Below are 25,447 nucleotides of genomic sequence, written 5' to 3'. Positions count from 1 at the left end.
GACTTCATGGGCTGCCAAAGAGAATTATCAACTATCATGATTCTCTATTTACTTCGCATTTTTGGAAGGGATTATTTGAAGCTCTCGGTACACATCTTTGTTTTAGTACAACTTATCGCCCTCAAACTGATGGGCAGACAGTGTGTGAATCGGATCATTGAAGACATACTTAGGGCATATTGTTGCAAAGAACCTAGACGGTGGATACAATATCTACCTTTGGTGGATTTTTCTTACAATGCATCCTATCATCAGAGCATTCAAATGACCCCATTTCAAGCTCTATATGGGCAAGAATGCCTAACTCTGCTAAACTTCTCCAACCCTACCTTGAAGGTTGAAGCTTCTAGGAAGATGATTGAAGAGATGGATGAACAAGTCAAAACCATCAAGCAAGATATACAAGCTGCCAAGGATCGGTAGAAAGCCTATGCTAACCTAGGGAGAAAATAGCAAATCTTCCAAAAAGGGGACAAGGTTTTTATCCATGTATGCCCAAAAAGGGGTTCTTTATATCCTTGGGAAAATTCAAGAAGCTAAGCCCAAGATATTGTGGACCTTACAAATTCATAAAGGTTCTTAGACCTAATGCTTATAAGCTCCAACTTCCTGAAACGCTAAAATTTTATTATATATTCCATGTCAGTCTCTTGAAGCCCTATGTACCTAATCCTGATCATATTCTTGATGATTAACAAGTTGTAATGCCGAGCCAAGGTTTACCTAAACATCAACCTGATAGAATCTTGGATGTAAAAGAAAGAATCCTTAGGAATAGGACCCTTAGAGAATATCTCATCTAGTGCAAGGATTATCCTGAAGAGGATGCCACTTGGGTCAATGAGGTAACCCTTATGAAATAATACCCCCAGTTTCTCTCGAGATGAGGACATCTCGATTTCTCTAAGGAGAGAAGAATGTAATGTCCCCATTACTTAGTTTATTTTAATGTGCATATACATTCCAAAGAAAATTGATTTATATTGTACATTTTTTAAAAAAAAACTAGCTCTAATTATGAAATTGACTCTCATTATGAAGATATTTATTATTATTAATGAGGTATTATATACCAGTTCATGAAAGAAAGACTTGGGAGACCCTCCCAAGACTAGCTTATTTAAACTATGTTTGTAGTATAGAACAACAAAAAGAAATAGCCTAGTGGATAATCACTTGGCAGTTAAGTGCACTTGGGTGACGACACTACCTGGATGGGAGACCTCCCGAGAAGATTTTCCTACAAGCTAGTGGGAGCTTCTCGTGCGTAGCCAACGGCACCAACAAAGCCTTCGTAGCCCATTGCGAAGTATACCAAGGCCAAGATGCCAAGGTCTATGCCTTGGTCGCCGCCTTGGTCGTCATCTTAGTCGTAAGCCTTGCAGTGACGGCCGCCGACGAGGTGCCACACGGTGCTCGGCCATATATTCATAAATTTTTTATCTTCGCACTACAAAAACGGAGGTCCCTCTCTGACGTCATCAATGATGTCATCAAAAGCGCTAAAAAAATGTTCTCTCTTTGTCATCGATGATGTCATCAAAAAACGCTAAAAAGCAAGTGTCCTCTCTTTTACCCCCCTGCAAAACTATAAATTGAGGACTTGGGGATGACCAAGAAGGGGAGCAAGAGTATTCTTAACAAGGACGAGACATTGATCAAGAAGGAGGAGACTCTATTCTGCGACACGAAGAGACATCATTCCATTCAACCCAAGGGGATATGCTGAAGGTCTTTCATCCTCTTCTACTCTAATCCGAGAAGAGAAAACACTTAAGAACTTTATCATATATCAATCTGGTTAGAATTCATACCTCTACTCTCGTCCCTATTCCATCTACTTAAGAGAAATAAGTATTGCTCTCCATGAGGCAAGAAGAACCATTTGCAAGGTCTACATCATTAAATCCCACAATAACCATCAGCATTGTCAAGAGTCTTACACCCTTGCCAACCGGTATTACTGTCGTGTTCTTCTTATTCTATGGATCATATTTCCATCATGGCCCCGAAGAAAAATATTTCAAAAGTGGAAATTGTGAATGACCCTACTAATGTGAAAGCAACAGTTGGAGTTGCGAGCATGGAAGTCACTAACGAAGTCACAAGCGCGGGAAACAACCCTTTACCAAATTTGATACCACATGTTTTTTTTTTAAATTTCTATCTGAATTCAATACAAATAAGATAAGTCTCTTAAGAAATACTGAGTATTCACTTGGTAAATTATTAGAACATCTTATAGGCTAGAAACTATTGTGGAAACTACAAAATTCTAGAACTCAAGAGAAATCATGAGGAATTGTTCAAGACAAATTTATTAAGAACAAACCCTGAAGAAATTAGTCAAGGATATAGTTTAATCTAGAAGCTTTGATAGAAGATTTTAAGACCAAAAATATCTCTAAGTTAAAGAAACGAACTTAAGGCCAATAAACTTGGTTACAAGAATGTCATTATAAACCTTAAACTGAGACCAAAATCTAGATACCCTAGGGGAGGAGCTCACTGCGTGAATTTCAAAGGTGGATTGCTATGAGATTAATCATCACTTACAAGTTGCATGAGTGTTTGAAGTCATAATTGCTTGAAGATAAACCTTAAACTGAGAGATTAGTGACCCCAAAATCTAGATATCCTAGGGGAAGAGCTTAGTGCGTGAATTTCAAAGATGGATTGCTACGAGATTAATCATCACTTAACAGTTGCATGAGTGTTTGAAATCATAATTACTTGAAGACATCAACCTTGTTTGTGATTTTCTAGATTAGATCCTGCTTGAATTAATTATTGGAACATATAAAAACTGAGGAGCCCTATACCTCCCCCAAGGATAGGTGTTGAATCCCCATACCAAGAGGAAATGTTTTTATCATCGCGAAAGCATGGACCACCGACTCCGATGGCAAGAGGTCTCCCAGCAGGGATCGTATTAAGTAGGAGGTGGTTAAGGTGCCAAGGGGGCTCTAGCTAGTAAATACTTTACACACCTAAAAACTACTTGGTCCCCTGTATGGCCCAAGTTCTACTTGAGACACCTAAAAACACTAGCTATAGGTGGATTTGATCTTGGTGACGTGCAGATGCGTCGGATGAGGCAACACGTAAAATTATAATTTTTCTCTTGTATGGGTGGAAAAACGCACATTATGGAACATAATCAATGAATTTGCTTTATTCTGATTGTATGTACGTGAGTAAATTACGCAAACAAACAACTATGCATAAAATGATTCTTTTTAATTAATGAAGTTGTTTTTATATGTTTCACGTAATGTGGTAGGTGATTAGATAACTAAGAACTTCCATAGAGGGAAGTGGTCGGGTGGATGGATTCCCAACAATTCCAATCCTATGGTAGGGTGGTCTCGGTTAGCCGAGAGGTTTCCCCAAAAACAAACACTAAGAAGAAACTCTAGGAAGGGCCGATTCACTAACTTTGGTCTCAGAACCTGAACTTTAAATCATCTTAGGGGAAGGATATGGTGGCTATGCCAAAGCACCATGAGGGATTTCATAAATCCTTTGTCTGCTATACTGGAAAAAAGTGTTGTACTCCATGAACCAAGGGTAGTGGCAGTCGCTCCTTCCAAATATAAGAAGCCTTTCAAAGGACACCTCCGAATGTGAGCTACTTGTTGACAAGTGACTATTAGGTCAATTAGGAACCTTTAGGTCAATCCTCCATGGGAAACGGTAGGATGCTTCCCCTGCAGGGTAGACCTAGGGTTATAAAGCCGGCGGACAAAATCCAATCATTCTGGTTAGAGTACGAATGGCAACAATTGGAAGGTAAACTCTGGGCGACCACTAAAACGTTACTCATCACGTAATAAAGGTTGATACCTTACATCAAGCATCTCTTTATTAAGAAATTTATGGACGTTGGGTACACAAATAACCTTATAGTTTGACTCATGAACATATAGCAATAGGAAGAGAAGAGCATGAGAGACTATATCTCCAAGTCAAGTGTCCCTTTAAGAGCATTACAATGGCCAAAGAGAATAACTAACAAGGAAGTCACAAAACCTTTCATCAAAGAAAATTGAGCTAAAGATATCTACAAGACAATCGCACAAGGAACGTGAGAGTAAATCAAATCCAAAGTTCATGTACTAGGTAAAGCCATTAGGATTGATTATCTCCACTAAGAGAGCAGTGATAGAAAAGCTTAAGGTCCCAACAAGATCCTCAACATAACAGAAGCCGGATAGAGCTCAACACCACACAAGACCTTGTGACCGATGTGAAGATGCAACAACAAGAGCTCTTAAAGATTATAGAAGCCTTGAAGCAATCTTAGCCCTATAGGAAAAATGTACAATGCATACACCATGATGGAGATCACTAGAAGGCTTCCTTCCACTATTGCAAGTTTTCACTATTAATCATTCAATCGAGAACTTTCCCCCCAAGAGAGCCTCAACTATCCCTACACACCCATTTGACCAAAGGCAAGCAACCCTTGGAGCTTACATAAATCAATTAAGGATACCAAAGCCTTATGGCCCTACAATAACTTATAGATCTAGCAACCCTCCTATACATCTTAAGCTATGCAAAGAAGAGGAATACATGGATCCTTATGTAACAAATGACAAAGAGGATAATGTGGTCTTCATGGACCACAACCATATTCCAATCATGATGCAATGTTACAAAAAAGAGGGAAAGGAGTGAACTACTCGAGAGAAATGGTTGAGTGTTGGAATGGCTATCACACACAAGGCATATGTTAAACGAGTGTCTCATACTCTTGACACTACAAAACATTAAGATCATCATAGCTTTTACTAAAGGTGATATTGCCAATTCCTAAGGGAAGGGTAACAAACCATCCTCCATATCAACAACAATGTTGCCAATTCCTAAGGCAAGGGCAAGAAATCAACCTCTATATCACATGAGAAGCCTAATGAAAAAAGTAAAAAAGTGTTGAAGGAGTTAATGCACATAGTGAAGAGAAAGACCAATGAGCACAACTCCTCCAAAAGAAAATAATGCATCCAATATGACCAAAAGCACAAACACAACCTCTAGGACTACCACATCCAAACACCAAAAATCTCCAATAATTGAAGAAGAATATCTAGAGTTAACAAATGTAGGTTTAGATGGAGAGCTAACACAAAGCACTAATGGGTTCTCATGGCCTTACTATATGTGCTTAGGGGTACTATGTGGGAAATCCATGGTCATGGTTAGACTAACCACACACAAGACCACCTTTACTAATCAATGTCAAAGCTCCAACATGCTCACAAAGAAAGAAAACTACACCTAGACAAAAACCTTAGTCAAAACCTAAGCCGATGTTGGAAGTAAGACCACACACCCCCATCTATCAAAGAAAGACTTTGTATAACTGTGGGATAGACATGTTAGACAAGGGGTCCGCACACAAGCAGGGTATATAAAGTGTTGAGATACTCAGTTAGGGATTAGTTATTGTATAATCAAGTCCTTTTGCTTTTCTCTCTAGCTTTCATGGTTTGATTTCTCTTTCTAACTTTCTCTCTCCTATTCTCTCTCCTCTCTGTAGTCTTCTCACATTTCTCTTCTCCCTCTCTAGTTCCCTTCACAATTGGTATCATAGCACACTGTTTTGGTCATTTTCTTTCTGTTTTCTTCAAATCTACTTTCCCTTTAAGGATATTGAAACCCCACTTTATTCAAGTACACAAAAGGACTACAAACAAGCTGACAACCTTATTGAAGGAGGAGCAAAGCTATGGCAAGAGCTAAGGGATTGTAATTAGTTTAGAGTAGAGCATAAATAGAGGCTATGTGAGAGATAGCCCCCAATGTATGTGATTTGAAGCTCTTCAAAGAATAAGAGTTCATCCTTAAGTCTAACATGTTGCACATGTGAGGTACAACAATAGTTCTCATCTAGATTCTCAATGATAATATTTTTACTATTCTTAAACATTATTACAAGTCTAAGTATCAAACAACAAGCAAGTCTTCTACAAGCTTGTACAAAAAGTGCACAATCATAAACCAGGTAATATTTTTCATTAATTGCTCAACAATGCATATAAACATTGTGTTTACTTGCTCTCAAACACCTCACAACTTACAAGCGTGAAATATGTAACCTATGTACCTAAGAATAGCCAACATATCCAACAATGCAATACACCCTGAAACTATTGTCCACAACCTTGGGATACTAAACCGAGGATAAAAATCATCTCAAATAGCCAAAAAAAACAATACAATTATATATCATACTGCTTATACACCCAATCTCACAACAATTTAAGATTTTACTTTGCCCTACTTTGGATATCTCCACAAGTAATATTCAAGGCAAAGAATGAGAAAATAAAAAGGAGACTTTTTTAAATTGTTGCACCCAACATACACACAATAGATGCAAGGAGAAGCTCACTCAAGAATACAAGAAAAGAGATGGAGACCAAAACATTTTCTTGCTTGTATTTTTCTTCTTCTTTTCCCTGCTGGATATATACAGAAGTGTAGATAAGATAAGATATAAAGAAAAGTAACCTACTTAGTCAAACAGTGCATAAGTGCCTATAGTAATCAAATAGCACTATAACTATTCCAACAATAAGTAGATGTAACTAGCTAAATGCAATAAATGAGGAGTCAATGGCCATGTGAGGATCATACGAACCATCAATGTGCTAAGTGTAGACATGTTAACTCATCTCATGGAGTGGCCCACTATCAATGTCTACATATGCTAAGCTTTCCATTATAACAACAAAAAGATTGAAACCAAGAAATTAATCCAACAATATCACCTACCCGTAAATAGTACAATATATTTTCATGAATTTTCACTATTGATATCCTAAGCTAATGCATGAAAAAGAAAATGAACTTGAGAAGAAGCACAAAATCCTAGTGCTACATATTTAAAAAATAGAATCTAAGGTAGAAGACACAAATGCGAAATCTAATCCTAAGCTATTGAAAGTATAAGAAAGAGAACTTAAGATTATCGGAAGAGGGAGGAACAAGGGATAAATGAGAATGAATAGCAACAATAATATGCTCATATGAAACAAAAGGTAATGTAACAAGTACACCTCAAGATACACTTTTCTCTCTAGAGCCTCCTCTATTAATATTAAAATATGATATCAGTTTGGGCCTCCATTGGCAATTAGATTCTACACAAAAAAGGAGCAACAAAGAGGGTTTTCTTCGCATACATATCAAAAGGATTAAATGAATCTAATGTTGGGGCTAGGAAAGATGAAGACAACATATCACTTGTAGTCCCAAAAGTGGTATATCCTCCCCCTAAATGGAGAGGTGGTCAACTTCACTAGTTGTGCGCACAACCTAGTAGAGTATAGAGAGAAGATTGAGTGTAATTGGGCCACCTTCTATGCCTGTATTCCATGAACTTCCAAGTCCAACATCCACTCAACGTCTAGTAAACTAAAGGAAGATAAGGATTGGTTGTCCTCATTGAGAGCACATTGTCCTTAAATGAAGGATAAAACTAAGATACCATAGGCTCCCAAGAAAGAAGTGACCAAGACATTGAGAATTTATGAGTTTCAATTGGTTGTGTCACTCCTATAGCTTGTACAAACCACGCTTTTCACAATAGTTGTGCATGACACTCTTTACAAGAGCGCCAAGTCTAATACCATGTGAAGATATGCTAGGGTTTGCATAGAGAAAACATATACATATACAACTAAAATACACTCGACTCAAACAAGAACACAAAACGCAAAAAGGTAAAGAGTATCTGATGAATGAATTAATGCTGAAAATGAATGAGGGAAGAAGATTATCCAAATGTGGGTGCTTAAAGAGCATACATGTCCAACAACCCCTCACTTTCGTGGAAGCAAGTTGAGGGAGAGTACTGGAGAGTGTCATCCTCTATTTATGGATCTTAAGTACAGCAATACCACTAAAAGTGATGAAGATGAGGTAGACTGAAGCTGAGGATGATATCATGCAACAGCCGAGGGCTACTGCTGATGTAGAGGACTGAAATCTGAAGCTGTGAATGTTGTAGCAGCAAAATGTAGATCTAATGATGAAGACCAGCAGTCCGAATCAGCTGTCCAGATGAGAATGCAGCAGTGTCATGTGGCAGGCTAAGAATAGCCAACTACAGGTTGAGAGTAAAAAGGAAGCAATATAAAGATCGTGGAGAGGCTGTAGCACAAGGAAGCAAGGTGGCACCTTTGGCATGCAGAGACCAGGTAATGATGATGATAGAGTAATGCATGACAACAAGGGGATAGAGGGATGAATAGTGGTATGCATACTGAGTCCCTTTTATAGAACAAGCTGGAGAAAGAAAAAGTCTAGAGTGCTGTACAAACAACTGTCCTACAGAAAAGTAAAAATACCTTTTAGGGCTGTTGAATGAGCCAGAAAAATATGATAATTAAGAAACCACATTTTGGTCACTCAACGACACACTCAAATGCCCACAAGAGGGGATGCCTCCCTCCAAATATTAGCCAACATAGGCCTTTTATGGTTTCTAAGAGGTAGCTCCATTTCTTTATACCGTTCCAACTGCCCATATTTCTAGAGTGCATCTGGAACTTTTCATAATTGCAGAAATGGTGCAGCAAAGATCAAGAACCACAAACACTCATACATCAGAAGACTTCATCTCCTATTAAGGAACAAAATTGAACTCACACCACTGAACTGAGATAACAACATGTCACACCGACCAAGTCACCAAGCACACATGCTGATGAAACTCTTATCGGCCCATTTGTTTTTCTTTCGGGGGGCATTCCTTTACTGATCCCCATACCCTAACCTTTGACCTGTTACAATGGACCACTTGAAGTTATAAAATTTGGTAGGAGAGAAAATATATCTATCGGTGGGCTAACATGTAGGAAAAACACTTCATTCATTTAGGAGATTCTCCTTGAGCCAGTTAAACTGCACTATGAGACACATGCAAATATACATGCCCAATCATGACTACCATAAAACTTTTTTTTCCAAGAAAAGAAAATTCTATTAATAGCACCTGAGAAAGGTCCTCCTGAGGTAAAATACAAAGTAGAAGGAACTCTGTAAAGAGTATCTAAGTACATGACCTATACAACATTTGTGTGGACAACCAATCAGCTACAATGCCAGACCATCTGAGAGGCTGTATGGAAAAAAGCACCCAAAAAAAGTGCCGGGGTCCCAGGTCATGACTACCATGAAGCTCAATATGGCAATCCAAAATATTTGATCAAGGGACTCCAGACAATAACATTTGTTCTGGTTGAAGCAATAATAAATGTAATTTACAAAAACAGAACCTTGAAAGAGATGAAATCTCCATCTCATCTAGAGGCTTGCTGTTGAACAAAATAGAGCTTCCTTTAATCAAAATGCTTCAAAAATAAATTTCCAAACAATAACAGTAGTGTATCTCCCCTTATAAGAATTTGTTCTGGTTCAGCTCCTTCATGCAACAGGGCGTTGAAGGCAGTGCTATACCTTAAATCTGCCGGAGCAAACAAGAAAATTTAGGCTGAATGGTAAGGAACCATATATTAATATACCTGCCATTCCACATGTGAGAACACTAATTCAGTTGCTACCATTAAACTTTTTGGGTGAACTATTAAGTGAGATGGGCTACAAGATGGGTTACACCTATCAAGACAGGAATGTAAACCAGTTGGTTTCTGCTGAGAGTTTCAGAAGTGCAATATCTTTTAATACTTCCTGCCAAGGATGAGCATTTAAACAAACCAAAGGTTGAGCATTTAAAACAAACCTTAAGGTCCTGTAGATGACGCTTGCCCAATCAAATAGCCAGGCTAGCATAAACTTGTGAAACCCATGTTCTCCCCCAGTTTCCAACTTTCAATAGTCTCTACGAGACCCAATGCACCTTTGACATACAAGAAAGATTTTAGCATGTTAAGAAAGCGTATAAAGGCACACTGCACAATACATATTGAGCTAAGGTAGAGGGGAGGCTCACCCATGAAAACAGCGCTCATCACTGTCAAAAAAGTCAAAAGGAAAACAATGATGGACGCTCTTCCTAGAAGCTTTATCAAGCTTTGCATCACATGTTGTCCGGAAAAGCCTCCAATAACACTCACTGCAAATAGGTAAAGAGCTGCAATACAACATTTTAGGGCTCAAATGCATCGTGCGCAAAAGACCTTTAGAACAATACCTCAGACATTAAAAATAGCACTTCCTCTGGGACTTGCATATTACTATTCCCATTCCTACAGCCCTTCCCTTTTTTGAAAGTTAACAGACCAGCTGTTTAAATGAGCCCACACGTAACTAGAAACTTTTCATTCTTGGAGCTGTATCCTGTTATCTCCCCAGGGCAGATAAATAGCAGCAAAAGGAAGCTGGATAGCACTTACCATATGGTACAGGAAACCTGTGCAGGAGATAATACTCTGCTACTGATAAAGAAGAGGAAAAAAGCATTGCAAAAGTAGCCGTGGCAGAAAGAACCTGCCATTATCTTTTTGTTCAGCAAGGCAACTCTGACAAAATTGAAGTATACATATTGCAAGCTTTAGGCCTGTTCTTTTTACCTGTGGTTCGACTCCAAATTCAAGAAGCATTGGCCCTAATGCAAAGCCTCCACCCAGGCCCACCATTCCAGCTAACAAGCCACCGATTGTGCTGACTATTGCGCTGATGGCAAGCTTTAATGGATGATATTGCAATGGTCTGGCCTCATGCTCTAAAACTGAAATTGCATCTTGCTGGTTATTCATTCTGTAGAGCTTGAAAGCCGATGCAAGAAATGCTAAAATAGCAACTGGAACCTACATAACCAGTCAGAATATGATAAGCCACGATGAGAGGAAACATCTACTTGTAGCAAACAAGGATTTCAAGCAGAGGATTCTGACTACAGTACCTGGAAAAAACTTAAGATCCAATAATTCATACTGCATGTTTGAGTGTGGCTCTGTTAAGTGATATTAGAGAGTTAATGTAAAGCAGTACACAGTAAGAATAATGAAAGGTTCTTTGCTTGCTGAATGACCTACCTGCAGAGTTTGCAAGATCAAAAACATCATCCACACAAAACCCAAAACCGCAACACTTCTCCACTGAATGTTCTTCCTCAAAGTATCCTGTACATTATGAATACATTATTAACATCCATTAACTTTTTTCAAATTCCGGATAACTCCATGAGCACAAGTGACTGTGATTACTTCATGATGACAATGCAGAGTGGCCTTTTCTACCAAGGAACAATCATGCTGTACAGTGACCTTTACATTTTAAAGAGACAACCTTAATTTAAAGCTCATGAAAGACTTATCCATGTTCTGATCAATGCATGCATATAGGTATCTGCTAAGCCATGCTCTATTACTAACTTGCTTCAACAAAGACGGTTTACTCTAACATGTAAGATGTTGCCATAAGCAATCCTCACTATTCAAATTTATAATGAATTCTTGTTGTAGCTTGTGCCTGGTTAAGCTACTTGAGAATCACTTGAAATTCTCTTCATCATTTCACCTCAAATGCATGGCCAAACGAAACAATCTTTACCGTTCAAACTTGCAATTAAATTTTGCTGTGCTTGTTAAAGTATTTGAAAACCACTTGAAAGTCCCTTCATCTTTTCACCTCAAATCGATGGACAAACAGAAAGTCTGCATCTCAGTCCTTTTGATATGTGAAAACCTTTATGTTAGTGAACATAAGGCATAGGGGATCTACATTTTCTTGGAGTTTGCCTACAATAGTACTATGCATTGATCAACAAGAAAAGCTCAGAGGTTAAGTGACCCTCATCCAATTGTGCACACTAACAGAATTTTCCTGCTGATGATTTAGCTTCAGGTCTACAAATAGCAACGAGTGAAGTATCGCCCACTATCAAAGCAGCTCAAGAACAAAAAGGTGGTAAGATTTTGAAAAGGTCAAACATAAAAATGTCGACAACATTTGGCTATTGAAAAGGGCCATTATGTTCTGAGATTTTACAAAATTAGGCTGAAACAAGTTACAAGGGTCTAACCAAACTTCATCCCTTCTGAGATTATTCAACAGATAGTTCAGACCATTTAAAGTGGTTGACAAGCTAAATCAAGTTTCATATGGGCTTGAGCTTTCATGGTCCATTTAACATGGTTGACAAGCTAAATGCAGTTTCATACAGGCTTGAGCTTTCAACAATTGAAAATACATAGTGTTTTTCATGTAACATTGCTTAAACCTCACACAGGACCAAAACCCCATGTTGGCTGCATGCAGAGCAATAATTCATCATAGCAGAAAGTGAAGAAAAGGTGGATTACTCTAAATCTCAGCAGTAGTCATCTACAGAGAAAAGTGATGAGACGAAGCAGTCCAATATGAGGGATGCTTATAACACTTTCATCGATGGCATTCTAGCAAGGACACACACGTAATATTTTCCCTCGATCTCATAAGCTAGGGATCAAGCTTTGGAACACAAAAAGAACCTTCAGGGTAGATATTTAGATAGATAAAGTTGAATTTTGACAAAAAGTAGCAGCATGAACGGATGATATTTTCTGCATGACAAAGCAACCCCATGCAAGGAAAGTAGTCATAACTTTAAAACTTTTTGTAGAATTCTTACCAATGTAGAGTCCTCACATGCAGCTGAAGCAGTCTTGACATTGCTATTTTTATCACCATCAAGAGGCTCATAGAGCCCACTAGCTTCCTCTAACATAAGAAAAAATAAGATTTGATTAAAACAATATTAACATATCTTATGATCTCATATTCTCTACTTCAGCTTAAGTTGTGAAGCAATGAAAATAGGTTTCTTTCATAAAAACATTGCTTGTAAGTGAAGCAAGTGAAGGTTCACAATTTTTGTTTACAGCTCAATGCCTTTATCAAAGCTGCCAACTCTTACTTCCTTGTCTGCACTTCATTCTCTCTGCATCTACTCATGTGACCTTGCTATTCTAGACCCACTCTTGACTGCCTCATTGCCTTGCTGCCCTTGACCCTTCTTTGTCATCCCTTGTTAAGCAACAAAGGGTTAATTAATTTTTATCCCCTTTTCCGGTTCATTAAACATCCCCAAAACTCAAATATTAAATGTAGCTAAAGTCTCGGGGTGCCCACATTAAATGCATCCGATGTGTCTGAGCACCACCTGAGACACCCCAAGTGCCACCCTAGACATTTGGTTGGCTCATGTATCTATAAATAGGGGATCTGTCCAGCCATTCAGTATCCTGCATCCTACAGTTGCTGCCCATCACCCTGGCTGCTGTCCACATGCTGGCAACTGCCCCAACTACTGCAGACCTGCTACCACGTCATCCACAAACTGCTGGCAGCACTGTTATCTGCCTTGCTGCCACCCAGCTGCCATGTCATCATCTAGCTGCTGGTAACCTGATTCCAGCCCTCTATTCATTGTTTCCAGCACCTTCTTCAGCTGCATTTGCTGCTGATCAGGCTGCCCTGACTGAGAGAGTCTCCCCAGAGCATTTATAAGCTGTATTTTCATCAGATTTCTTGTTGCCCACTTCCTAGAGTTCCCATATAGCTGCATTTTCTCCTCCACCGGCTGTGTTTGCTGCCAGTCACTCATTTGGGACTGCTACAACTGCGTTTTCATCATCTCCAATTGCATGGCATCCTCTGACATCAAAGCTTTAGTGGTGTGCTACTTCAGCATCACCTGGAGGCCATCCCCTTCGACTCCCTCCGCTAAGCCAGCTCCTTGAGTAACAGTGATTGGGTTTTCTTTTCCACTCTTTGGACATATATTAATATTCAATTCATTGAGCTATTCATTCACTTTACACTTTTTGTTTTTCTGTGTTCTTTTTTGTTTGAGTCTCTATCTGAGCTTAGTTTTTTAATCGAGTTCATACATATTTTGTGACTTCTTTGCAAACCCCAAAGTGTTCTCCTCACATGTTATGAGAGCACTTGTGAGACTAGGGATTGCATGAGCAAACTTCCCGAACTTCTGACATATCTGTCTGATACTCTAAAAACAATTACAATACTCAAAACCCTCTCTTCTAACTCCATCGATTCCAAGCTCTGAGGCATCTCTACTCATCAATGAACTCACTTCTTTGAGTTTTGACATTAATATGCCCTCTGGAAGTAGGGCACAGTTGGACAAGGTGGTTAAAGAAAATCCAAAGTCTTCTTCCATGAGAGAACAGACCACCATGGACCAAGCATCCTATGGCACTACAATCTAGCCAGCTTTGAATGTTTCTTTTACAAAAGATATATTTCATCTTGATTTAGTTGATGTGCAGCCAAACATGAGTTATTGACAATTGTTGGCCCAAGTGTGAAGGATTGTGTAATAGATGAGAGAAAGAGAGAGAGAGTTAATTGAAGCACAATGATACTCAATTACAAATAAAAGCCAATGTACTAATGAACAAATTAAAAGTACAATGCACCAAAGACCACAATGACTAATGCCACATTTAATATGCTAGATTTGCACAAAATGTCCATTTATGGACAAGCCTAATCCTAAAACAGCTTAACCATCCTTAGTAACTCTAACCCTGATGACACTAGAGTCCTAGACAACTAGGCTAACAATGGTCTTCAATGACCCTTTAAACACGGAATAAAGGGTATCAACGTGGGCAGTTATCATGAAACTTTTCACAAAACTATGTGAATTTCAACAGGAAGCTGCCCATCATAGGGCAAATATTTATCTTCATTGGCCAATTACTACTTCTAGTAATTCTTTGTTGATTGATACATCTCATATAACACCCACCTATGCTTCCACACACACCTACACTACTTTTCCTATCCTACCTCCCATCTCATTACCATAGGATATCCTACCGAGACTATGGATCAAACGCACAAGGTCTTCAGTTCCATCAAACTTTGCCCTCAGCCATGTCCCTAGCTTTGCCTCTATTAGTCATCCGGTTTCTTTGGGCACAACTACAAACCAAATTTCTAATGCTCCATAAGGTGGATCCTCTACCCTTATGGATTTGACTTATGGCTTTTTCACATTTATTGCCAAGCCCTAGCCACTATACCAAGGGGATCAAGGAGTTTTGTAAAAGGAATTCCTTGGAATCAGACTTCGTACATGCCTATGGGCCCTCAAAGTCATGGACTCTCAATTCCTACATCTAGCACACTACCAATCTCACAAATGGTTAGTTAGTTTAGCCAGTTACAGATTCTGAACCCACCCTATGGCACGGCACCCATGCCTACAGCACCCCTCCCTCAGCCCTCTATGTTAGCACCCCCTAAAGCACACATTCGTCAAACATTCGGGATTGTAGGGGATACTTGCCCCCTCTATTGTCCTTTGGGACTCCTAGGACTTTCGAATTCTATTTATTGTCATCCTTTGGGGCTCCCAAGTCCATCTGATCTGATTCCAATTATCCACCCACTTTTGGACCCACAAGTTCCCTTATTCCTACTCCTTTGGAGTTCCCTAGAGCCTCGAGATCCAACATCCCTCCTCTAAGACCTTGCAAGCTTCAAGTTCCATTCACATTCCTTTGGGGCTCACAAGGCAATCTTGTTGTTAAAGCTAAAAATGAATTCACTAATAAGATAATGTTAACTGGATCAAATTACAATCTACTACAATATATGCTCTAGAGTCATGGCCTTTGGGACTTAGTCCGAGGTTTGACCCTTCTCCTTCTCCCAATTACCCTAACTTAGTCTATTTATGGAAATATTGCAATGTTGCTGCGTTTATATTTTTTGCACTTGGAAGTGGGACACTTGTATTTAGGAGCCCCTTCTCGTGTGAAATGCCATGCATTGTGTAGCATGCTTTACCCTTTCCCACCATTAAGCAAAGATCCCAAGCAACATCCACTAATCTCGGATTGTCATTAATGGACTGCCACAACCTTTCGCATCCCATTCCTCATCTTCAATGCCCTTGTGGGTGGTTGGGTATTTTCCCTATTGAGAAGCATGTGAGCTAACCGTCCCTTTTCCCCATGAGACACACACCAAGGAAATTTAGGGGATAAAAAATCAAAAGAAATGAAAATGATTTATTTTTTTTAAGAAGTTGGGCTTCCGAGGGAAGATAACCGTCACCTTTGTAGTCTTGACTCTTGATATGTTCTTGGGTAGCCAACACGCATCTATTGACCAATGTCCTAGCTGCTTTGAGGTGAGATCTTCCAAGGTAAATAGAGGTAATTCCTCATCACCTTTGTAGACTTGGTAAGCCATTAGTGGCAGCCAATGCGTACCCTTTGTCCAATGCCTTGGCTACTTTCAGGGGAGACCTCTCACACAAGCTATGCTTTGCAGTCCCTCTTGGCTCAAGTTTTTGGGTTGAGAGGGGGTGTTGAAAACAAAGTGTTAATTAACTTTAATCCACTTTTCAACTCATTAAACATCCCAAAGCATAAATATTAAAGGTACCTAAAGTGTTCAGGCGCCAACATGCATTTTCATCAGATTTGCTGCTGCCTGTTTCCTGGAGTTCCCAAAGAGCTGTGTTTTCTCCTCCAAAGGCTGTGTTTGCAGTTGATCACTCGTCAAGGACTGCTAAAACTACATTTTCATCATCTCGAACCATGTGGAATCCTCCAACATCCAAGCTTTGGTGCTGTCTTGCTTCAGATCATTTGGAGGTCATCTCCTTTGACTCCTCCACTCAACTTGCTCCCTGAGAGGCAGTGGTTTTAGTTTTTCTACACTCTTTGGACATATATGGTATTATTTGAGTCTCTCTCACATTTTTTGTTTTCTCTGCAAACCATAAAGTGCTCTGCTCACATTGTGAACTGGACAGCTCTGTGATTTCCTTCTCTCTATCTTGTGTCCTTTAGGACAGCACCAATCACCATGCCATTACTTGCTGGAGATCCACTGCACAGCAGCCTTGCTGCTCATATCACACACGGTAGAATGGCTCAATACTTGGAAATGGAAAACAGCTCGGAAATATCAGACCTACCACTTTCTTTAAGATAATTGCAAAAGTTCAAGAATGTACAAGCAGAATAAAGAGAAAAGCATATGGTGTCATTCCGAGTCTCGATATCACATCAAGACATTTATTCCCACTCTAGGGCAAGCATTCGATTATGAGCCTAAGCAAGAACTACAACAACCAACAACTTGCAATCATTCTGTAGTACATCGCATGGATAAAGACTCTAAATCAGTCAATTGAGTCCACTTCCGAATTGCATGAATAGTTTTCCAATAAACACTTTCTTGAGGATGGGGATCAGATAGAAGTTTTGGCACTCCACAATTTCACCTGCCCTTCTTCCCTCTGTTCTACTTTTGTTTTCGCCTTTGCTTGATCGAAGTTGAAATTATGGAATCCACATGCTGAACAACAAGAATGAAAGTAGCAAAACTAAAATATTGGACTAAGAGACTGACGAACACTCTCCACGAAATCCTGAATGTTATTCAGAATGAAATGAGTACATGCATAAAAGCCAAAATGAAAATAGATGGGTGCAAGCTCACAATGGAGTCCAACTTCCATATGACACCAGCCAAAACGAGCAACAGTACAAGAGCAGAATACATCAACAAGTCGACTTGAGCTTTTACCCAAGTTTACTTATCCCTGCTTCCCTCCAGCCTCTCAAACCTAGAGGGAAAGAGAATAGATCAACAAAAGCCTCACGTGCAAGGAAGCTACTTTCAAAGTAGCACTCCTAAGCATAAGACATTGGATTATGTGCCAAGCAGCTCTCTTCTTTCATGTAATTTGGTTGAGCTCCACAATTATTAAACAGGCAAAACATGCTTCCCTCAAACTCCTTGCATCTTTAATCTAACCTGAAATTCTAAACAGCAATGGCTCTACACATGAACTGGCTATTATGAAACGTGATGGCCAAGCCCTAGCAGTTTTGTAGCCTACTTCAGGTGCTGCACCCATTTTTTCAAGCTGTTTTTGGAGACTAGCCTAGTTTTGGAGAGGTCCCATTCATCCAATAATGGGCACAACCTATTACCAGGTGAGTGGAGACTCTTTAACCTGCCTAAGAAGTTCTTGATCCACCTAGTGTATTTTTGCACTGGATCTGACTTAGATTTTTGAATCAAGTAAGTATACTGGACAAAACACTCGCATGGCTCAGCTTTAACCCAGCAAATAACCACTCATATCACAAATGAGCTGCATTATTTGATTTCATTTTCCAGATCTGCACATGTTAGAATGTGCACATGTAGAAGCAGCATGATAAGAAAGCACTACATGAAGGCCACAAATGAGACTGCATATGTACTTATGGATACTAGTGGTAGTTGATTGTGTTTAACATTTAAAGAAGTTCGATTCTCATCAGTACCACCACTTGTTGACTTTTTGTTGCATCTTGCTAAATCATTCCTCACATCTTGTTTATAACTGCATTGACGCACCCATTGGCAAATCACCATAAGAGTCTTGCAGTATTTCAAAGGCACTTACTTTGTTGGGACCAACCCTTGTTTTGCAATAGTACACAAATCAAATTGGGCTGGAGATCTGGCTAACAAAAAATCTCACAGAGGATATTGTTTTTCACAATTGGTTCTAGCTTGATCTGTTTGGCCTAGCCGTACTTGGTTCTTCTAAATAGAACTGATACAACCTACTCGGGCTGCTATCATGTTGCCTTGGAGATCGTCTATTTTGACAGAGTTTTTTGAAAAGTTAAGCCACATTTAGAGGCAGCCACCAATTTACACAACAGCATGCCCTGAAAATAACTCTTGCAGCAGAAATCGCTCATACCTGTTTGTTTTTCCGTTGTTAAGCCTTCCTGCATCTGAAATCAGACAGAGCCTACCCATTGAAATGTCTCATGTTCTCTCTTAGCCAAACCAGGAAATCTCAGGTTTAACTTACCCTTTTCTCAGCTGTTTCCTTCTCCCATGCTTTTACAGCCTTCTGGAACACCCTAGAACCAGTACCTGATGATTGATCAAACAACATGTGTCGTTGAGTCAATTATAATAGTCTCTCACAGGGCCTGCTGTCCAAAAAGGAAGTTTTGTACCTATCATGATGAAGACAAGTAAGAACGTGATAGCCCAAGTTGGAAAGATCACGTTAAAAATGACACCAATGCTGATACCCAGCAGCAGCATGGGCTGTACAAGTAGTGCAAGATCATAATCTATTAAGGGGCAATCTTTCTGTGGATGTTTGAGCCTAATGTTGTAAATGACAGTTGACAAAGCAGCCCCCATGATCATACCTGCACAAAATGCACAGTATGGTCAGCCATAGAGTAGCATGAATAATAGTGAAAAATACAAATATGCAAAAGCATGAAGCATTTTGCAGAAGTCAAATGAGGCTGACCACTCCCAGCTCTGACCAGCAGGGATATCAGTTTACTAAGGTAAATCTGGTGATTATAAAATAAACAAATGGCAGACTTAACAACTCTGAAGGACCACAATGCCCCAAGGTAATGAGATTTTCCCCAATGATTAAGTCTTGTATCATGGTTATCTTACACTTTGACAAAGCTGTTGAAGTTTTTGCATCAAACCCTATAATTAGATTGGCTGTAGGTATGAAAATGGATCCACCACCCACTCCACCAGCACTCCCTAGTGCAGCTCCAATGAATCCGGTAAGGCTTCCCAGCACAGACCTCCAATTAAACGTCAAGTCCTGTGGCGGCAATCAATGATGTTTGTCTTAAAAAAACCTCTGCATCTTTAGAAATGCATTTAAACTCATCAACAATGATGTTTGTTCTGTTTTCTTTTAGAGAATATCCTTCTACAGCTGCAAATTGAGCATAACTACAAAATAGAAGGCATACAAACAAATTAACAAAGTCACCGTAGAAATGTACACAAAAGGACTGCAAACGACTCGGCTGAATGTTTTATGGGGAGAATCTCATACATGAAAAGGAGGTGGCAATAGCCATACATGGACTGCATAATGCCATGTAATCTGACTATGGTGCTCTGTGAAAAAAGGGCCAGGTCACATATATCAATAAAGGCACATTGATGAGCTGTATCTTCAGCCAAATGATGTCTCCAGGTCTCCCGCAATTATCCTAGCATGTGGGACGGCGTCAATCCAAATATGATGCACTCGATGATACGTACAGGTACCCCCCAACACCTCTCAGCATGCAGGACAACATCAATCTGAAGACGAGGCACAATAATCTGGGATGTGAGCCGATGGTCAGTGATGGAATAATACTGAGGAGTCTGTGTATGCCAGACAGTAATGATCTCCAGTTTCTGAAATGGCCCATGGTGAGAGAGCCTAGGTGAAACATTGGGATAGAAGGGTGGTTCAGAGGATAGGCAGAGACCCACATCGCATGGCATGCATCTCAGTAGGTCTCGATCAGCGGCCATCATCATCGTAATTACTCACAACACTGATACCAATGACAATGTTTCCAGTATGGTTCTGATGCCCAGATCAATTGTACCAATTATTACACACAATTGTACCCAGTACAGTTTGGATGCGTCAACCAATTGTACGTATTGGTACTCACAACAAGAATGCCGGACAAGGTTCTGATGCTCCAATCAATCCAACTTATGAGAAGGAGCACAAGAGAAATTAAAGTTTACCGGCCAGACATGATCCGAAGATGATGAAACTGCGGGGAACAACGAGGGCAGACCAGAGCATGTGGCGTTGTTGCAAGAGAATGCGGAGGACGCTGTACTACCACTGGGGACGATCAAGAAGAAGAAGAAGAAGAAGAAGCAGCAGCAGCAGCAGCAGCAGCAGAAGCAGGAGGAGGAGGCGCAGGAGTCCATCACGTCTCTCGTCGTTGACACCAATCCGCCTCTGTATCAACTAGATGGAGGCTCACTATTCATAACAACAACTAATAATACTATAAAGAACAGTAGCATACAGGAACCCAACAGTCGCTCCAAAAGAACCCAGAAGAGCTCTTCAGTCAGCCAACTTTGCCTCTCTTGTAGGGATATTTACTCGATGCCCAAAAACACACATCATAAAAAAGATATTTATACCTCAATCACGTTGATGCGACGGGCCGCACGTGCCCAAAATATTAGGGAAATATTAACATTTTTGGATCCCAGGTTAGAAATTATTGGCTTTGCTTAGGCTAATGCCTAGGCCCTGCAGAGAAGAAAAGCCATGTGAGTAAATAAATCGGCCACATGAGAGCATGTGATAGTTTTGGGCTGTAAATATAATTAGTAATATATTTTGCATTTCCAAAGATAATAAATATCATACTTAGGCTCCTAGCCTTTTCTCACAATGTGCAAAGATGCCAAACCTACATGGCAACTATAGGATATTCCCAAGCCTCTTGAATGTTTTCAACGGACTAATTTTTAACTCTCTCTCCATGTGATAGATTATACCCAATATGCAGCACCTCTCTCTCTCTCTCTCTCTCTCTCTCTCTCTCTCTCTCTCTCTCTCTCTCTCTCTCGTGTGCAAAAGAGCAAAATTGGGTCAAGATGGCATAGGGAGAGAATTTGAGTCCAAGAGCTCGATGACTAGAGGAGTCCATTGATACAAACATATGAGAGAATTAGAGGAGTCCATTGATACAAACATATGAGAGAGAGAGAGAGAGAGAGAGAGATACTTCAATGATTTGTCAATAGAGTACAGGGTACATACATCTTTCTTGGGCTTCCTAGGGTTTGATAGCAAGGCAAGTTGCCCTCTATACAACACAGTTTGTAAGAAGTGGAAGAATATTAGGGAGACTAAGAGGATGATGGGGGCCTATGTAGCAGGCAAGGACACGTGATTGGTCATACATATATACATCTACTCCTCTCCTCTCTCACTCTCCACATGCACTCATAAATACCTTCCCGCTCTTCCATTTTTTGTTTGTTGTCACAAACACACACACACACACACACACACACACTCTCTCTCTCTCTCTCTCTCTCTCTCTCTCTCTCTCTCTCTCTCTCTATATATATATATATATATATATATATATATATATATATATATATATATATACCAACACATACCTTTTCTCCCTACCATTCTTAGTTTGATGTGTGTGTGTGTGTGTGTGTGTGTGTGTGTGTGTGTGTGCATGTTTTCATTGCAATTAATTCGTGGAGGGGGATAGAGTCATAATCTTGTGTTTCATTGCAAAAAATGTATAAGCAAGATGTTGATATTGTATGCATAGGCCAAGTGTGAGCATGTGTTGGCATATGTAGAATGGGTAGATGCCAAAGTTTAGAAGACATGCTATCCATATCCCTATTTAAAGGCATCTATTTTAATAATGGACATGAGTCATAGGAGGCCCCAAGTCCCAAGAAAACACGCATGGCATAAAGTGACTAACAACAAAGAATGAAATGTAGATGGAGAAAGTTGAGGTCGATGTGGCTAATATGAGTAGCAAGTAGGAAGCTACCCTTGTAAAGCATTTTTACATAAGGGCTTGTCACTTTCTCTAGTGGCTTTGCAAACATGAGGTGCTTGTATTATTGAACACCTTACAAAAGGCCTCATTACTTCCTCCAATAGCTCTGCAAATATTAAGTACTTATGTACTTGGATGCTTCACATTGTGCATGCATAGAGATACATCATTATGCATGAAGCGCATTGGTTGATCTTTTGTGAACAAAGGGAAGCAACCATGAGATTCCCTTTGCTTACAAAAATGTGAAGTGAATGGCATAGCCTCACACGTTGCACAATGACACCAATTGCATGAAGTATGGTTATTGGGCCTGTTAATTTTGCACCAAAGATGCACCTTTGTAGCCACTCCAAGCTATGAAATAAATTCTAATGTACAATATAAGTTTGAGATGAGTTTAAAAATTGAGCCAAGTAAATTTTTCATATTTTGGATTTTTAAAACTTTAATATAAGGCATCCTTGAGTATCGCTAAATTGGCCCTTTTTGTCACTCTTTTCTAAACCTTTTATTATAACTAGATGTACGTTATAAAAATATCAAAATGTTCCTCATTTTGAGATTTGAATGTCATATGATGTATATCTATACTACATTATTATTTGAGCTACAGGTTTGAGAGGTGTCGAAGCACCAAAGAGCTTCCGAAACCTAGCTCCCAAACCAAACCAAAGTGCCATTAATTGCTCACCCAAAGTGGTCATTAATCTCTCACATGATTGGGGGTAGAGAGAAACGTAAGTGGTCATTAATCTCTCACATGATTGGGGGCATTGAGAAACGTGGTCTCTTTCCACCACCACCTCCTCTCTCTCTCTCTCTCTCTCTCTCCCCCCCCCAGAGGACATATGTTTGTTTGTCATTCGACACTCTCTCAAGATGCATGTTTATTTCTAGACCTGTCATTTGATGTATGTTTGTGGACCTGTCCACACACACACTCTCTCTCTCTCATCTGCCAGACAGTCTAACAATTCAACAGTCATCGTGGGGCAACAGGAAATCAACGACAGACAGGTAGTTAGGCATGTTCCAGGCGGATAGGCAGACAGGGTCTCTCCGGGACATGTGGACTGTCCCGAAGAGAGAGAGAGAGAGAGAGAGAGATCTGCAGACAGTCTAACAATTCGACAGCCATTGTGGGGCAACAGGAAATCAACGACAGACATGTAGTTAGGTGTGTTCCAGGCAGATAGCCAGACAGGGTCTCTCCGGGACAGGTGGAGAGAGAGAGAGAAGAGAGAGAGAGAGAGAGAGAGAGAGAGAGAGAGAGAGAGAGAGAGAGAGAGTGGTGTGTGTGTGTGTGTGTGTGTGTGTGTGTGTGTGTGTGTGTGTGTGTGTGTGTGTGTGTGTGTGTGTGTGTGTGTGTGTGTGTGTGTGTGTGTGTGTGTGTGTGTGTGTGTGTGTGTGTGTGTGTGTGTGTGTGTGTGTGTGTGTGTGTGTGTGTGTGTGTGAAAGGACATGCGGACAATCAGGCTAATGTAAACTTCTAATCTATGAGGCCTCAGGCAAGCTAGCTAAGGGTGTTGTGATGTCGAGTTGGGAATGGTTTAAGTTTTTAGGATTGTGCTTGCATAGAAGTTACCAAGATAACATGTTCATATTGTATATCACTTTACCTTAAGAAATACATAATATGCCTAGCATCTCTTCTCCTTTAGTATATGAGAATACATTAAATTCACCTTTGAGACATTCCAATAGGTTTTTAATTCCTACTTTTCCATTATGACGTTCTTACTTTGAGTCGCTTTGAAGAAAGTGCAAAAAAAAAATGTTTATTTTTTAGAGCATTGATTAATATAGATGTTTAAATATGTATAGCCATGAGACTTTCGTGATATAGAAATGATACCTAGAGGGGTAAACTCACTCTCTACGACTCCATGAAACCTATCCTACTAAAGCAATTGAAGAACTTCTTGACTACCTTAGGAAGAGCTCACCTATTTTTTGAGTTTCTCATTTCCTTCTCCACATGTTTTGTGGAGAGCAAATGTTATTTAAGTGTCTATACATAAATTCTAATGCACAAATAGGTTATTTGACAACAAAGATGTAAGTTTATTTAAGTTCAAAGGTAATAAGATTCTAAAAATTAAATATATCATGTATAGGAACATTTCAAATACATCATCTATGACAAGTATGGATACTATGAAGTTTTCATTGTGCCATTTTTGTGACTCAATCCACTTCTCATCATTTTTGGACATCATTTGTTGTCATGATGGATGAGATTTCAACCTTTAATAGGACCTATGAATAAGATCCTACTCATTGATAGCTATTGAATCACTTTGTGTACTCACAATATGTGCAACAATTAGCACAATCTTTTGTGCAAGAGATTCACTACTTCTTAAATGTATCTTGTGAAGTACTAACCTTATGTGAAAAGTTCATTGGAAAAATGTATTTTACAAGGTTTGGTTGCTTAATATATGTTACTTTCTCATACGGACCAAAAGAATGTTAAAATTCATCTACATTGTTTGGCACCTTATATAAGTTTTTGTAGGATATCTTGGTTGCCTTCAAGATTTGTTAAGATAATATGAGACATAATCATTTTGATGTGGATAAGTTGCAAGGAGAAATAGATAATCTTAGATTGCATGAAGAATGTGAAAGAAACATCATGTCAACTTACACATGTAGTTGACATATAGATTTATGTGCTCAAGAGTGTTGGTTGAATCAAGATAGACCCCAACTATCTTTGTTGATGGACAACTTTGTATACAAGGGGAGTATATATGAAACTATACAAGAGAGAGAGAGAGAGAGAGAGAGAGAGAGAGAGAGAGAGAGAGAGAGAGAGAGAGAGAGAGAGAGAGAGAGAGAGAGAGAGAGAGAGAGAGAGAGAGAGAGTAGGTTAGTTGTTAGTAGCTTAGTTAGTTAGTGGTTAGGTAGATTACTTATTACTTATTTAGTTGTAAGTTAGTCGGTAGGTTATTGAAAGTTAGTTGTAAGTAGGTTGGTTGTTAGTAGCTTAGTTTGTTAGTGGTTAGGTTAGTTTAGTTGTTTACTTTCATCACTATAGTTAGTTTGGGGTTAGCTTAAATTGTTTTCTTAGAGAG

General features: G+C 39.5%; 1 protein-coding gene across 3 annotated transcripts; it reads right to left on the bottom strand.

The window, feature by feature from the left end:
* Nucleotides 1–8,979: 8,979 nt before the first annotated feature.
* On the bottom strand, nucleotides 8,980–20,909 carry LOC148018033 (sulfite exporter TauE/SafE family protein 4-like). Of its 3 annotated transcripts, none has more exons than XM_087661138.1 (13): nucleotides 20,542–20,909; nucleotides 19,444–19,603; nucleotides 18,978–19,178; nucleotides 18,827–18,891; nucleotides 18,713–18,746; nucleotides 12,587–12,675; nucleotides 11,010–11,096; nucleotides 10,877–10,927; nucleotides 10,545–10,781; nucleotides 10,368–10,461; nucleotides 9,965–10,087; nucleotides 9,755–9,871; nucleotides 8,980–9,478 (listed from the first exon to the last, which is right to left on the bottom strand). In XM_087661138.1, the coding sequence occupies exons 1-12, from the start codon at nucleotides 20,731–20,733 to the stop codon at nucleotides 9,798–9,800; spliced, it is 1,407 nt and encodes a 468-aa protein (XP_087517264.1). In that variant the 5' UTR covers nucleotides 20,734–20,909; the 3' UTR covers nucleotides 8,980–9,478; nucleotides 9,755–9,797. The 3 variants fall into 3 exon arrangements, with proteins under 3 accessions (XP_087517264.1, XP_087517263.1, XP_087517265.1); XM_087661137.1 differs by having other exon boundaries at nucleotides 8,982–9,478; nucleotides 9,965–10,105; XM_087661139.1 differs by lacking the exon at nucleotides 19,444–19,603 and having other exon boundaries at nucleotides 8,982–9,478; nucleotides 9,965–10,105; nucleotides 20,542–20,749.
* Nucleotides 20,910–25,447: the final 4,538 nt, after the last annotated feature.

This window comes from Lygodium microphyllum, chromosome 21 (assembly GCF_053477565.2).
Source record: "Lygodium microphyllum isolate KBCC chromosome 21, Lygodium_microphyllum_v1.1.10, whole genome shotgun sequence".
Lineage (NCBI taxonomy): Eukaryota > Viridiplantae > Streptophyta > Polypodiopsida > Schizaeales > Lygodiaceae > Lygodium > Lygodium microphyllum.
Note: the sequence above shows the minus strand (reverse complement) of the source record. Positions and strands in the feature narration are given on the sequence as shown.